Consider the following 12197-nt stretch of genomic DNA (forward strand, 5'->3'; position numbering starts at 1 on the left):
GGTATATAATGGTCATAGGAAAACTATATTGCAAGTTTACTACCCCCAACAGTAAGTTTACTAGGGGTAGTAAACTTTATTTTTCTGCATCTAAGTTGATTTTTCATTGTTTAAGGTGTATAATTGTCATGGAGAAACTTTATTTTGAGTTTACTACCCCCAGTAAAAGTTTACTAGGGGTAGTAAACTTTACTAGTGTGTATTATGGTCTTGAAAATACTGTTTTGCAAGTTTACTACCCCCAGTAAAAGTTTACTAGGGGTAGTAAACTTTTTTTTCGTACTTGGGTTAAGATCACGTAAATTCCGATGGCATTTAAAAAAATCCAGTGAGATTTCCAAAAAATTTTCGGCCACTGGATGCCGGTAATTTTCGGGCCGTCGAAAACTTCCGGTCACTGGTGACCGGAATCCAGCGGCCGGAGTTCGGAGTCCGGCGACCGGAATGCAGCTGAAGGTAATTTTCCTGCCGTCGGAAAATTCCAGTCACTGGTGACCGGAGTTCGGAGTCCGGCTGCCGGTGACTGGCGCCGGAGCCCGGTGTGCTTCCAGCAAAGTCTTCCCTCCATCTTTTTCATTTTTTCTCTTTAAGTAAAAGCTAAGGGTAAAAAAGTCTTTAAAAATATAATTTTATTATATTTTAATAAAGATTTGTGTATTTAGGCTTAAAATAAGTACCTTGTATTCAAATAGGCTAAGAGAAAAGATTATCATTGAAATGGGGTTTGACATTTTCTATTTTGTGCAAATGGTCTTTTTCCCTTTTATTTTTTAAGAAGTAAAAGATAAATACATAAATAAATAATATAGCAATAAGGGTGCTTAAGTCTTTAAAAATAAGTGTTGAACTACAACAAGGACTGATCGATTCCCTATATATTAATTAGGTTGTCAGTACCAAAAACCCTAGAGTTTTAGATCTCGCCTCTGGTGGTGGTGGGTGAGTGAAGACAACAATGGCGGACGAAACAACCTTTCAGCCGTTGCAGAATTGGTCCGAACTTCCGATCGACGTTTTAGAACTGATTTTATCAAAATTGTCAGTGAGGTACATACTACGTTTACAAGCAGTTTCTCGTTCCTTCTATAATGCTGTCAAATATGTGTTACAGTCGTCATCGTCGTCATTCACTTGCTTAGCTGAACCTCCCTGGATCTACCCTGGTGTCGATCGTCATCGTGGGTTTCGTTTTCAAAGTCTTGATCAGGACCGCAAGATCGACCACTTGAATCAGAATAAGATGGCCCGGAAGTTTCGTGATCACATTTGCGTTGGATCGTCCCAATCTTGGCTGCTTCTTTTGGGCAAAACCCTAGATCTCACACTCTTGAATCCTATATTCGCAGTTCAATTTCCTCTGCCTCCCTGCTCTACTATTCCATGTTTCAGGCGGTTTGATCAGAGGTCAATTTTCTATAATGCTAATGAATTTAGCACAGTTAGTGTATGGCTTTCGCAACTTTATCCGGTTAGGGTTTCGATCATGTATGGTGAAGGACCATACCACATTGCGTATTGTACAACAGATGCAGATGGTGAGTGGACAAATTTGTTGGATAAATATACCTGGAAAGGACTATACATGAACAGTTGTCGCTATCTTGACCAACTCTATGCATTACGGGAAGACATGACGGTTGAAGTATGGGATTTCTCGACTTCCCTTCCGGTAAAGAGGATGGAAATCCGAGCTGATCATGCGCCTGTGGTTCCAAAAAGAAGAAACCGTGCTGTGGAAACAGTCTACATAGCGAAAACAGTAGAAGATCTGCTGATCGTTACCAAATGGGGAAACGTTTGTGTTTATAAGCTGGATTACAATTCTGATGGTAGCTACAGATGGGTAGAGACCGAGTCCATTGGCAATAGTGAATTGGTTTTGAAAGGATACGAGTCACTTTTAACCTCAAAAGCTGATGATGCTACAGAAGGCAGTAGTAACTCAGTTTACTTCACCTCTGGAGGAAGCCGTAGATTATTTGCGTATAGTCTTAGAGAGAAAAGAGCAGAACCGGTAAAAGATTTGGCAGTTAGCCTCCCTCTATTTGCTAAACTCTTTGATCCTAATCCTTCATTCTTTTATTAGGGTTTCAGCCATTTTTGAGGCAGTGTATGTGGTGATATTACTATGTATGTGGAATGGATTCATGATTTTCATCTTGAGTTCACACGAATTCATACTATTTTACTTGTTTAAAGTTAGAGCCATTGTAGTGATCCTACGTACTACAGTATGTGGTAACGAGTCATGATCTTGTTCAAAGTTTACGTCGTTGGGGTTAACCAAAGTGACTGGAGAGTTGTGAATTATGCTATGTGTGCATGGCTAAGAATCGGGCTGTGATTTATATTAAATGAGAATTTCAATTTTTGTATAATGAAAAAATGTATGTATCATGATCTCAATACTCCATTCAGCATTCGCTGATTCAAACATGGCTATGAGGGTTTCATAACTAGGCTCTTATCAACTCGATTATTTTTTTTTCAAAAGGTGTCTTAGTCTTTATAAATTATTAGGTCTTCAACTACAATAAGGATTGATCCATCCCCTATATATATTAGTCTTTTAGATTTTCCCCTGTTGGGTGAGTGAAGACAACAATGGGGGACGAAACAACCTTTCAGCCGTTGAAGAGTTGGTCCGAACTTCCGATTGACGTTTTAGAACTGATTTTATCAAAATTGTCAGCGAGGTACGTACTACGTTTACAAGCAATTTCTCGTTCCTTCTATAATTCTGTCACATATGTGTTACAGTCGTCATCGTCGTCATTCACTTGCTTAGCTGAACCTCCCTGGATCTACCTTGGTGTCGATCGTCATCGTGGGTTTCGTTTTCAAAGTCTTGATCAGTGAGGTACATACTACGTTTACAAGCAGTTTCTCGTTCCTTCTATAATGCTGTCAAATATGTGTTACAGTCGTCATCGTCGTCATTCACTTGCTTAGCGGCTCTACCTTGGTGTCGATCTTCGTGGGTTTCGTTTTCAAAGTCTTCATCAGGACCGCAAGATCTACCACTTGAATCAGAATAGGATGGCCTGGAAGTTTCGCGATCACGTTTGCGTTGGATCGTCCCAATCTTGGCTGCTTCTTTTGGGCAAAACCCTAGATCTTACTCTCTTGAATCCTATATTCGCAGTTCAATTTCCTCTGCCTCCCTGCTCTACTATTCCATGTTTCATTCCGTTTGATCAGAGGTCAATTTTATATAATGCTAATAAATTTAGCAGTTAATGAATGGCTTTCGCAACTTTATCCGGTTAGGGTTTCGATCATGTATGGTGAAGGACCATACCACATTGCGTATTGTACAACAGAAGCAGATGGTGAGTGGACAAATTTGTTGGATAAATATACCTGGAAAGGACTATACATGAACAGTTGTCGTTATCTTGACCAACTCTATGCATTACGGGAAGACATGACGGTAGTATGGGATTTCTCGACTTCCCTTCCAATAAAGAGGATGGAAATCCGAGCTGATCATGCGCCTGTGGTTCACCGTGCTGTGGAAACAGTCTACATAGCCAGAATAGAAGAAGATCTGCTGATCGTTAACAGAGGGAGAAAGATTTGTGTTTATAAGCTGAATTACAATTCTGATGCAGGTAGCTACAGATGGGTAGAGATCGAGTCCATTGGCAATAGTGAATTGATTTTGAATGAAAACGAGTCACTTTTAACCTCAAAAGCCGATGATGCTTCAGAAGGCATTAGTAACTCAATTTACTTCACCAACTATGGAAGCAGCAGTTTATTTGCTTATAGTTTAAGAGAGAAAAGAGCTGAACAGCTAAAAGATTTGGCAGTTCCCCTATCTCCATTTGCTAGACTCTTTGATCCTAATCCTTCATTCTTTTATTAGGGTTTCAGCCATATATTAATTTGTGAGGCATTGTGGTGATTGTATATGTGGAATGGATTCATGATCTTCATCTTGATTGAGTTCACACGAATTCATACTAGCTATTTTTCTTGTTTAAAGTTTAAGCCACTTATTGAGGCATTTTAGTGATCGTACTATGTGGTAACGAGTCATGATGATCTTCATCTTGAGGCGTACGGTTCACCCGAATAGTAATTTACTTGTTCAAAGTTTACGTCGTTGGGGTTAACCAAAGTGACTTGATCAGAGTTGTGAAGTATATGTTATGCATGTATGGTTATGAATTGGGTTGTGATTTATATTAAGGGAAAATTCCCACTAGCTCTAAATTTAGGGATTTTTTTCCCACTAACAAAATAAGATTCTAAAATTTCCATCAACCCAAACACTTTTAAGAGACCTATTCCCATTAACAAATTTTTTATCCTTTTGTGTTTTTTCCTGACCAAATTATCCATGCCTCTTATCTTTATCTCTTTCTCTTTCTTCTATCCCCTCATTCGAATCTACTCTCTCTCTCTCTCTCTCTCTCTCTCTCACACACACACACACACATCCATCCAGATCTAGATCGGACTTGACGAGCAGACCAAATTCTAACAGTAGAAGCTATGAATTCGTCGTGCTACATCGCCGTTAAGGTCGTCGGCGGCAGGGAGGAATGTCAGGATCGAGTTCGGTGTTGTCGATCAATCGAACAGGGTTGTTGCAGATGACGGTGTCGGGACTTGAGTTGGACAACAACGAAGGACAAGTGGTTGCTGAAGGAGCATGAATTTGCATCGATACGCCTTCAAGAACTCCCTAATCAAAATGCTTATTTTTTCCTCAATTAGTTTTGTTATCAAGGTTATGCAGAATTCAAACAGAATATGAAACTCCCCCTCTCCACTTCTTTTTATTTATTAATTAACAAGAGAACTTCATCTCTTTGATTATTGTGATGTGATGATCAGATTACTGGAAACCATGATGTAGTGCTCAAGTGTTGGCTTCCTTTAATTTATTAGTTTTTGAAGAAGGTGTAGTCGTACAAGTGAATTGTACAGAAGCAGAGCAATGGGTGTTGCTTTATCACCAATCTTCATATAATTCAGTTGTTATTTTATGCAGAAATCTAAATTGGCCGGTCTTTTCTATAATTCTATTCATGTATGCCTTGCTCTCCATCTATTGTAATGTAATTTTTTTTTCTCAATAAAAGGAAGTTATAATGACATCTATCGAGGGTAATAGATGTTTAATTCGGGGTCATACTGCCCTCAGTAGGAGGTCTTATTGACCCCAATAGGTGGTCATACTACCTTCAATAGGGATTTTTTATAAGTGACTGAAGCACATAGTTAGTTTAAAGGTCATACCGGCCCCAGTAGGAGGTCCTACTGACCCCAATAGGAGGTCCTACTGACCCTAGTATGAGGTCTTACTGACCCCAATAGAGACTTGTACAGTTAATTTTAAGGGTCATACTTCTCCTAGTAGAAGGTCCTAGTGACCCCTAGTAGGAGGTCATACTGCCCCTAATAGGGACCTGTTATAAGTGACTAAAGCACAATGGCCCCCGGAGTCCGGTCAACGGTCCCCGGAGCTAGGTCAAAGGTTGCCGGAGTTCGGTCAACGTCATTGGTTGTGAGAATTTAGTCATAAAAACTGTATTTTATAATAGACTTTTATAATGGTCTATTGTAGTTTATTTAATTCATTAAGGGTATATTTGTCTTTCTGCTGTTTAAGTTGGCTCTTGGAAATTTTAAAATTTGATTTTGGTAGTGGGAATAAAATTCTTAAAATTAGAGCTAATGGGCATTATCCCTTATATTAAATGAGAAATTTTTTATTTTTATTTTTTTTATTAAATAAAATTTCATTCAATAAAATGCAATTACAAAATAATCACAGCACCCCACAAGGGATTACAACTATGAGCAAATAAACTATCTTCAATCTACTTGTCCTCACTCCGAAGAGGAGAGATTGACATATCAATGGATCCAATAGAAACCGAATTGGACAACCGCCCGAGTTAACTTGACCAACATAGGTAGAAATTACTGGAATAAGATCTAACCACTACAGAACACCATTGGTGGGCCATTCCAGATCTCCCGACACGTTCAACAAAGGCTGATAATGAGAAATTTGATTTTCATCTAACGAAAAATGTATATATCATGATCTCAAAACTTGATTTTGCACACCTCACACTCTCACAGTATTAGTGTTATTCACTTGGTCGGTTGCCTGACTATTGGAATTACATTCCCAGGTGGTTTTCTTTGTCAATAACATGCTCTCTCAAAATAAAAATGAAAGCCGAAAAGCCCAAACACAATATTATCGTTTGGGGTAGGCCAAACCCAACCGAAGCCCGTACATAGTTCGAAATGGCCTAGCCCAAGTTTTATCTTTAGTAAGCATGCTCGGCACGCGCTAAGATAGGCTGTGGTGCCATCTTCTTCTCATCCTCTCTGCCTGGATTACAGACCATCCACTCCATTGCAACCACAACACAGACGCAGTTACTCTCTCTCTCTCTCTGAGTCTAAATGGTTGGGCCGTAGACGACCAGAAAATGGCTGTTTCATTCTACTCACTACTCGGCTTCAATTCTACGGTAACTCTATGACCCACCATTCTGTTTCTTACTGAATATACAAACTTCATTATCATGGTTGTGTTGAAAGACTGTGAATTGGGTTTGTTTCTACTTTGAAGCTCTGGAATGAGCAGCCATGGGTTGTTTTGTATTGAAGTAGATATTGGGTGGTGTTGAAGTTTAAATTAAACATAAAAGGAAGAATCTTGGCTTAAGAATGGAACTGTACATATAACTAACTCAAGAATGAGTCTTGGCTTTGTTTTTTGTCTTGAGGTTTGTCACTGTTAGCTCCTAGGATCATGCTTGTGCTAGAGTTGCTTAGTTTTGTTGAGAAAACTTTTCCGGCAGGAAATGAAGGTTCCTTTGGTTGATTAGAGCAGTGAGTTTCTGCAATTTAATTTGGCTGAATTACTTCACTTAAAGGGAATATTCAGAAAACCATGTAACTTATCCTGAAGGTTGTCTTAATATTCCTATATCATTTAAGTGAGATTGTTCAAAATGGTTCTGCTTGAAACAACAATTGGTTTTATGTTGTGTTTTTGGGTTTTATGTGATCTATATGTATGTTGGCAACTTCTGCTTGCATTGATAATTGACGATAGTTTTGTACTCTATTTGAAGTTACAAGCCAAGTATCAGAATGTGTCAAGATTTTCTGCTGGAGCTTCTACACCAACAGTCACACAATTCACATCTTCATTTGGAAAGTTTGGGCCAAGAAGGCATATAAACCGAGAAAGATGGGGCTTATGTCTTTCCGTTGCAGATAGCAATCAGCTTACCACAGAAACTGGTGATAAGTCTTCTGAAACTTCAAGTTCTCCTTCTGAGGATCCAATACCAGCTGTTAATTCTTCATCTTTGGGTACTTCTGCCAACAATAGTCAGTTCCAAACTAGTGCCATTGATGAGCCTAGTTCTCAAACCTCTGAGGCTTCCAATGGATCATCAGTTATTTCAAGTCAGAAACAGGAGGAATCATCTCCTCCACCAAACTTGAAACCTAAATCAAAAAGATTGCCGCTAACAGCCAGGGAGAGACTGAGGGCAGCTAAGGTTCTCAGCCGTTACAACACAGAGTCAAAACCAGCTAGAAAGAAATCAGATAGGAGCAAGACTGTACTAGACGCTGCTAGAGCGAGCGATGGTGGGAAGGGAAGATCTGGACTTCCGCAGGCCCCTACAAACATTTTTGATGACAGCAAGCGAGGAATGCCAAAGGATGGCCTAACTTGGGATTTTCCAGGGGGTGCTGATTTGTTTCTAATCATCTTCTCGTTTGTATTCATCAGCACAGTGATGTTTGCCACGACTTACTTTGTCTGGAAAGTTGGTGCTATCCATTTTAATGAAAATTGAGTTGAAGAAACTGCGATCGTCTTAGTTCCTTCCGATCAATCCACCTTGATGCATCTCAACATTTTTGACAAGATATACATGTCAATGTACAGAGATTTGTAAGGTCAATATTTGTATCAGTTGAAATTTACTGCTCCTACACTCTTATAGCTTTGTTTCTTCGAAGTGTAAAATGATAGAAGCTATTCCTTGGAACTCTGCCTTCGAACCAAACTTGCGTACCAGACAGATTTCTGTGTCTAATCCAACATTCAAGAACAACCTGTTAGAATGGACTTAGCATTATAAGTTCCAAGGCATGACAACTTCTATAGAATAACAGAATGAACATTGTGAGATTATTAATTGCATTATCATGATATGTTTATCTAAATGAAATGGTTAGATAAACAATAAAATACATTTGAATTATCTTGTATAACAAGATAATAGAGATAGACTAATATTGTGGTATTTGTATGGAACTCAAACTCTTTGATGGTTAAGAGTTTAAGTTATCTAAAATGCAATATAAAAGGAGATTCATGTGCACACTCTAACTTATGTCAAAAACGATGATCTGATGCTATATGTGATGATGATGTTTATGTACGTGTATTTATAATAAGTGTTTTGTCTTTGTGGTTTTAGTCTAAGACAACCCCATGTGTTTACCGTCTTTGTTGTGCTTGTGCATTTGTAATCAGTCACATGGTTCATTGTATCATCCATCCATGAACAGTCACCACAGTAGGCTAAAGCTTAACCACTTTGCCATTCATCCTTTTAATCATAGCTCCTACCGACGATATAATTTTGCAGAAATTGTTGAAGCAATGGGACCCCAAAAGACTGCTGCGCTTGATATTTCGGTTTGGTGGTAAACGCCACACAAATTATGAGAAGAAAATGGGGAACTCTGCAAAGCGAGTGGTTGATCAGATGTCGAATCACTCCTTAAAGTCCTCCCTTTATGGTCAAGTTACAATGTTCGAGTGAATTCGAGGGCCCTATATATCTCCGGCCGGTGATTCCTTATTAAAGCCTTTTGTCTAGTTGTGGAGTACAGCACTGGTAGTTTATCGAGGAAGACAAACCGAGCCACTTAAACTGGTGCCAACTTGAAGCTTCAATGCCTTAGAGAAATCTTTAGTTGGATTTGTAAGATAGAATAGAACACTAGTTAGAACTTTTGTCATCAAGCATGCTACGCCTACATTACTCATGTCATGTCATTGTTCACAATCTGATAACATAACATACAAGATGAACATTACAAAACGAAGCACAATACTAACGAGGTTCATAATAGTTTCCAAGCTTTACTAGCGTAGATACTTTGTAACGCATATCCCAAAGAAGAAAATACGGGAAGAAAAATGATGCATATCCTGGATAAGGATCAGGCTAGGGAACAAAGAAACAGGCTTGTTCTACCAGTACAAGAGGTTCCACATTTCATAGGATTTCGAACAGCATCTAGTTCTACTGTATTAAAAATCTACTTGCGGGAATATCAATCTCTAAGATCATGATCCTTGTTAGTTTTATCCACTACTATTACCAAGTCAATGTATAGACAACAGTTCCTTTACAATCATTTAGTGTAGTGTATCTATGTCATTTTCACTCTTTCATTTTCATCAGCAATATTTGCATTAGGGCCTTGGCTATGCATCAAGAGCTAGCATTGTTATTTGTACTACAAGTTTCATGGGGTGAGACGGTTACTTTCTCAATTATGTCAAAAACCATGTCATTTTCTAAACCCAAATCCAAATACAGTGGGGTTGAATTGGTGATTTGGAAATACAGTGAAATTTATAGTGCACTAAGCAATACAGGAAAAGAATTCATATATTGAAATGACAGGCATATACTGCCAAGAAAAAAAAATTCATTTGACAAATTAAAGGGGCTTATGGATAACCACTAGCAATCACTTTCAAGATGTGGAGATCACACATTATTATCTTAGTGCAAAGAACAGTGGATCTTGAACTTGATTGATGAAATAAAAGGCAAAGAGGGTGGGAGAGTGAAGGTTCTAACTTTTGGCCATGGAGAATTGTTATTATGCTGAAGGGCCAAACTGGATTAATCAGTACCAGACTGCAGCAGCAGTGAGCAATGAGTCTTCTTCTTTCCAAGTTCCATGGCCTAATGTCTCTAACTCTACTCCATTCCAGTTCTGTGGAGGGTTTCCACCTTCATGGTCTTCAACGGGCGAAGGGCTTGCCGAAGAAGATAGAGCTGCAAGTGCTTCTAAGAGCCATAGCCAAGCTGAGAAGCGTCGCAGAGACAGAATCAATGCGCAGCTTGCAACTCTTAGGAAACTGATTCCCCAGTCTGACAAGGTAAACTGATCTCATCTCCCTCTCACACACTAACAAGGAAGTTCTTGCATACAACCATTGTATATAGGTGTCACATGTCCGTTAAGTGATCAAGATTGTGAGATAAAGGTTGCACACATCGGTTTCATTTTTTCAGACTATGCTACTTAGTAGTAGGTTTGTCATCTCGATAATATGTTTGGACACAAATCCAGAGCGCACTATAGGTGAGTGTGTATGTAGCTCAGAAGTGGTATGGTGCTAGGCCAACTTTAGGTGTGTGTGTTCATGTACATGTTTCGACGCATTAGAAACTGATATGGAACCTTGATTTGATTGTGAAGATGGACAAGGCAGCTCTGTTGGGAAGTGTGATAGATGAAGTCAAGGATCTGAAGCGAAGAGCAAATGAAGTGAGCAAAGCCTTGATGGTTCCAACTGAATTTGATGATGTAACTGTTAGTCAATGTGATCTTGTTCATGAGGGTACTCCTACAAACTCCACCAGCATTAACAAAAACAAGGACAATAGTATTATGATAAGGGTATCTGTTTGCTGTGATGACCAGCCGGAGTTGTTCAGGGAGCTCATTCAAGTCCTCAAACGCCTAAAACTGACTGCAATGAAAGCCGATATCGCCAGTGCAGGTGGCAGGATCAAAAGCATTTTTGTCCTTTGCTCCAAGGATAGTGAAGAGACCGTCTCCATAAGCAATCTCAAACAAGCCCTTAAGTTGGTGTTGAGTAAAATCGCGGCGTCATCTGCAACGCCAAATTGTCGAATTAGAAGCAAGAGGCAGAGGTTCTTCTTGCCCTTCCAATACCCAAAGTAGATTTTTCTCAAGAATCTTGAGTGTCCCTTTGATGATTTAATGTGTTGAAGTATTACCCCCTATTGCTAATTGTGTTCTTCCCCCGGGAGACACATGATTCAATTATGCATTGTATGGACGGATGGAAAAGACATAAGACATAAGGGAGTAGGCACAATATATATTGATCACGTTGCTTCCCTACCACATGAAGAAGTGGAGTTCATTCTAGGACCACTGATTGTTTGCTTCATTGATAGCAACTATGCCTTGCTTCCTCATCTTCCTCATCTCAACATCATCAGAAGAATGAACAACAATTATTAGATGATTTGCTTAGCTCCTTGTCTTCTAAAAGTTTCATTTTATCACAAATTTGCAAAATTTATGTCGAAAAGAATAATGCATTTGCAATCTACTCTTGTTGTTATGCACTCTACTGTATTACACAATCAAACTCTAACTCAGACGAAGTGACACGACCCACCCCGAATTTCACCCTGAAACCCAGAGTAAGTCGTGCGGGGACCACCTCCAAGGAAAATTTACTGAAAAGATTAAGAAAATCTCCCTTGCAGATGGACAACCCTAACTCGAAAATTTCATATTACACTCTTAATTTAACGCTTCTGAATATCACATAATATACAAAATTCTAAAGTATTCAGAGCTACTAAACACAAGCGGAAGCAAGAAAACACAAGTAGGTTGAACAGGTAACCTACTGATGAAAACTGGCCGAAAAGCGGGTGACTATGCCTCGTCTCCTACTAGATCCAACCCGAACTCTGCAGACTGGGCAATTTAAAACGAAGGGCCCAGGGGAAAACATTTAATAACGTTAGAGTGAGTGGACAAAAATCAATTAATAATTAAAATATTTATGTTTCCCCAAATTAATTTCTAAGGAAAAATCGAATGCATGCCGCAAGCGATAAAACCTTTATCCCATAAAATATCGAGCCTCTCAGACTCTATCATATATGTATGTATTTACACTCGTCCATACTCCCTATATAAATTCATGGGTCTATATAGGGCTACTACGCTCGCGTCCAACGCTCACGTCACGCCTTAATGCGGTGCTACACTACGCCATCAAGGTGGACAGACGGGTGTATAAATATGTGCCCATACCCCCTATATGAATTAAACACTCATATAGGGCTACTACGCTTACGTCCAACGCTCACGTCACACCATAATGCGGCTATATG

General features: G+C 39.2%; 3 protein-coding genes across 3 annotated transcripts; all 3 read left to right on the forward strand.

The window, feature by feature from the left end:
• The first annotated feature begins 955 nt into the window (after positions 1–955).
• Positions 956–2086, forward strand: LOC101301152 (putative F-box protein At4g17565-like). Its single transcript, XM_004308895.1, has one exon. The coding sequence runs from the start codon at positions 956–958 to the stop codon at positions 2084–2086; it is 1131 nt and encodes a 376-aa protein (XP_004308943.1).
• Positions 2087–6374: 4288 nt separating this feature from the next.
• LOC101311516 lies at positions 6375–8046 on the forward strand. The gene is made up of 2 exons (XM_004307628.1): positions 6375–6506; positions 7116–8046. Exons 1-2 carry the CDS (start codon positions 6465–6467, stop codon positions 7851–7853), a joined length of 780 nt encoding a protein of 259 aa, XP_004307676.1. The 5' UTR covers positions 6375–6464; the 3' UTR covers positions 7854–8046.
• Positions 8047–9830: 1784 nt separating this feature from the next.
• Positions 9831–11413, forward strand: LOC101310936 (transcription factor bHLH51-like). Its single transcript, XM_004307626.1, has 2 exons — positions 9831–10189; positions 10513–11413. The coding sequence occupies exons 1-2, from the start codon at positions 9893–9895 to the stop codon at positions 10999–11001; spliced, it is 786 nt and encodes a 261-aa protein (XP_004307674.1). The 5' UTR covers positions 9831–9892; the 3' UTR covers positions 11002–11413.
• Positions 11414–12197: the final 784 nt, after the last annotated feature.

This window comes from Fragaria vesca, linkage group LG7 (assembly GCF_000184155.1).
Source record: "Fragaria vesca subsp. vesca linkage group LG7, FraVesHawaii_1.0, whole genome shotgun sequence".
NCBI classification, from domain to species: Eukaryota; Viridiplantae; Streptophyta; class Magnoliopsida; order Rosales; family Rosaceae; genus Fragaria; species Fragaria vesca.

Bases quoted from the DNA above. Each gene is read 5' to 3' on its own strand.
- LOC101301152 (XM_004308895.1), top strand. From the start codon at position 956: ATGGCGGACGAAACAACCTTTCAGCCGTTGCAGAATTGGTCCGAACTT.
- LOC101311516 (XM_004307628.1), top strand. From the start codon at position 6,465: ATGGCTGTTTCATTCTACTCACTACTCGGCTTCAATTCTACG. The intron at 6,507-7,115 runs GTAACTCTATGA...CTCTATTTGAAG, and splicing joins TACTCGGCTTCAATTCTACG to TTACAAGCCAAGTATCAGAA.
- LOC101310936 (XM_004307626.1), top strand. From the start codon at position 9,893: ATGGAGAATTGTTATTATGCTGAAGGGCCAAACTGGATTAATCAGTAC. The intron at 10,190-10,512 runs GTAAACTGATCT...TTGATTGTGAAG, and splicing joins TGATTCCCCAGTCTGACAAG to ATGGACAAGGCAGCTCTGTT.